The 2,458-nt window shown below is 41.6% G+C and overlaps 1 protein-coding gene across 1 annotated transcript; it reads left to right on the top strand.

Moving 5' to 3' along the window:
- Positions 1–1,177: 1,177 nt before the first annotated feature.
- Positions 1,178–2,014, top strand: LOC307252737 (transcription factor HES-2-like; the record flags this gene model as incomplete). The annotated part of the gene is made up of 3 exons (XM_080030501.1): positions 1,178–1,267; positions 1,377–1,472; positions 1,587–2,014. 3 exons carry the CDS (start codon positions 1,178–1,180, stop codon positions 1,992–1,994), a joined length of 594 nt encoding a protein of 197 aa, XP_079886627.1. The 3' UTR covers positions 1,995–2,014.
- Positions 2,015–2,458: the final 444 nt, after the last annotated feature.

Genomic DNA, 2,458 nt, shown 5'->3' on the forward strand with positions numbered 1-2,458 from the left:
CTATATCTTTTATATATCTATAACATCTGATGAGTTAAAAAACCCCAGAGTATTTCACATTTCTTTTGTGAAGCGCATGCCCCCTTTCCCACCCTCCTTTTTAAAGCCCCCACCCCACAGCGCCCTGCGTATAGCGTTGGTAGAAACGGGATATATACCCTACAGGTAGAGACCCCCTCCGGCCAGAAACAGCATAAAACCTCATATGCAAAACTATTGTTGTCAAAATCTAAGAGCAGATGTTGTTTGAAAGTAGCGTGGCTTGGGTATGAGATTGGAGTAAGAGTCCATATCTCTGTTGACACTTCCATACAGGCAGGTCTGACCCCTATGCCAGTAAAGTGTGTATTGCACCCTGTTTTTCTAAGTGTGTGTGGGTGTGTTTGTGTGTTTTTCATTGTATGATTTGTAATCTAAAATATATGTTATGATAATTAGGAAAGTACAAACAATAAAAAATAAAACAAATACAGTAACTTCTGGGTCCAACAGAACCAGGAATTTCAGCAGGCAATAAATATTACTTAGGAAAACTGATTGTTTATACGCATAAAATAGTATTTTCTCTTGTATTCTGCTATTTCTCGTAGCTAGATCACAAAATAAATGATTATGTAGGGACATTTTGTCTCGCACTTTTTGCGAAGTGATGCGTAATTACGCACCAGTGTATATTTATATACACAGTACATTAAGTGTATGTGTGTGTTTGTTTGTGTATTTTAAAACAACCAATTCTACAAAATATGTATTAAATAAAGAAACTAGTTGTGTACAATTTAATATTTTAGTAAAGTAAAGAGTTTGTACTGCTATTTCGTAAATGAGCATTCGGTTCCTCCAAACGTTAAGCTTCTTTACGCACACATTTCTTCAGCTTCTAGACGCAGATTTGATTTGATTTGGTCTATGGATCATAACGCAGACACGCACTGCAGTTGTTACGCATGGATTAGAGTAGAAGACAGATGGTTATCTGACTAAATTGAATGGCTGTGTGTTGTTTTCATCGAGTACGTGGCCAGTCCAAATCGTTTTCTTGGCTTGGGGGCGTGCCCGTGACGCACGGTAACCGACGCCACGGACCTGGATATATACCGCAGGCTTTGGCCGTTAGAGACACATCTCCTCCGACTTCAGTTTCGGACATATCTCTCCCACAAAGACGTCCCTGAAAATGTCTCCAAATATGACTTGTGAAGCTCTCCCGTCATTTTCTCCAAGGCTAACCGTGGCCAAAAGAAAAGAAGCTCTAGAGCATAGAAAGGTAAGCGAAGTCACTTGTTATTCTTCATTATATATATATTTTTTTAAATTCTGTGAATTCTTACAATGCATGCAATGAATGGATACTAAATGTTGTGTGTTCTTTTCAGACTATGAAACCTTTGATGGAAAAAAGAAGGCGCGCCCGTATCAACGACAGCCTGAACCTTTTGAAAAGCCTCATCCTTCCCCTCACAGGCCGAGATGTAAGTTGTTATATACAATTCAACATATGCACAAAACAATTTTCAGACATACTTAAGTCAAAGCAACGTTGAGAATCGTATTTTTAACATGCAATTTTTTATTATTTCCAACAGAAGACTCGCTATTCCAAGCTTGAGAAAGCAGACATCCTGGAAATGACTGTGAGGTTCCTCGGCGACATGCCCCCTGTAAACACCGCAGACAGTTACAAGGAAGGCTATAAAACATGCCTGCAGCGCGTCTCCGCTCTGCTTCCCAAAACGAGCCTGGATCAAGACGCCTGTCGGCGGGTGAACGAGTTCGTCCAGCAGTCCGCGTCCGCCACCGTCACTCCAACCTGCCAGAACTGCTGCGCTCAAAGCTCCAGGACTCTCCCTCAGATCCAACAGAGACTCCTGAGCCTCAAAGCCAGCTTCAGTCCCAGCCTGAAGAGCCAGTCCCGCAGCAGCAGCGCATTAGCTCCCATACGCGCGCAGCCAGGCCAGCAGCCTGTCAACGCTGCCATGTGGAGACCTTGGTAAATCTCTGAAGCTACAGACTCCCACACGCCTGTAAAAAAAGACTCAAGTGTTTCATATCCAGGCAGATAGTTGATCATCACTTGTAAATATGCACAGTGATTCACCGCCTCGTTTCCGTTGATGAAAAGCCAGAATTCATCGTTAAATCGTATTGGTTGAGTATTATATACTTGGTTTTGCGCACGCGTCTGCTGTCCTGTATACTTTGACACGTTTAGACAGTCGTATATTTTTAAATCTGCATGTATGTATACGTTTAATATTTAGTCCTCTTTGCGGACTAAGTGATTAAGGGCCATTGAAACAGCCCTGTAAGACCCAAAGGGTCATTTTGTATGAATTTGCACTAGAGACGTCATTGCCTGAGTCTGTGCAGATGAAATGTGTAGACATATTATATATGTCACTGTTGTATCTCTGTTGGGACCTGTTTGATTTTTGCTATTTATAGCAAATGTTGTATA

This window comes from Ammodytes marinus (assembly GCF_949987685.1).
Source record: "Ammodytes marinus genome assembly, chromosome: 7".
Classification (NCBI taxonomy): domain Eukaryota; kingdom Metazoa; phylum Chordata; class Actinopteri; order Uranoscopiformes; family Ammodytidae; genus Ammodytes; species Ammodytes marinus.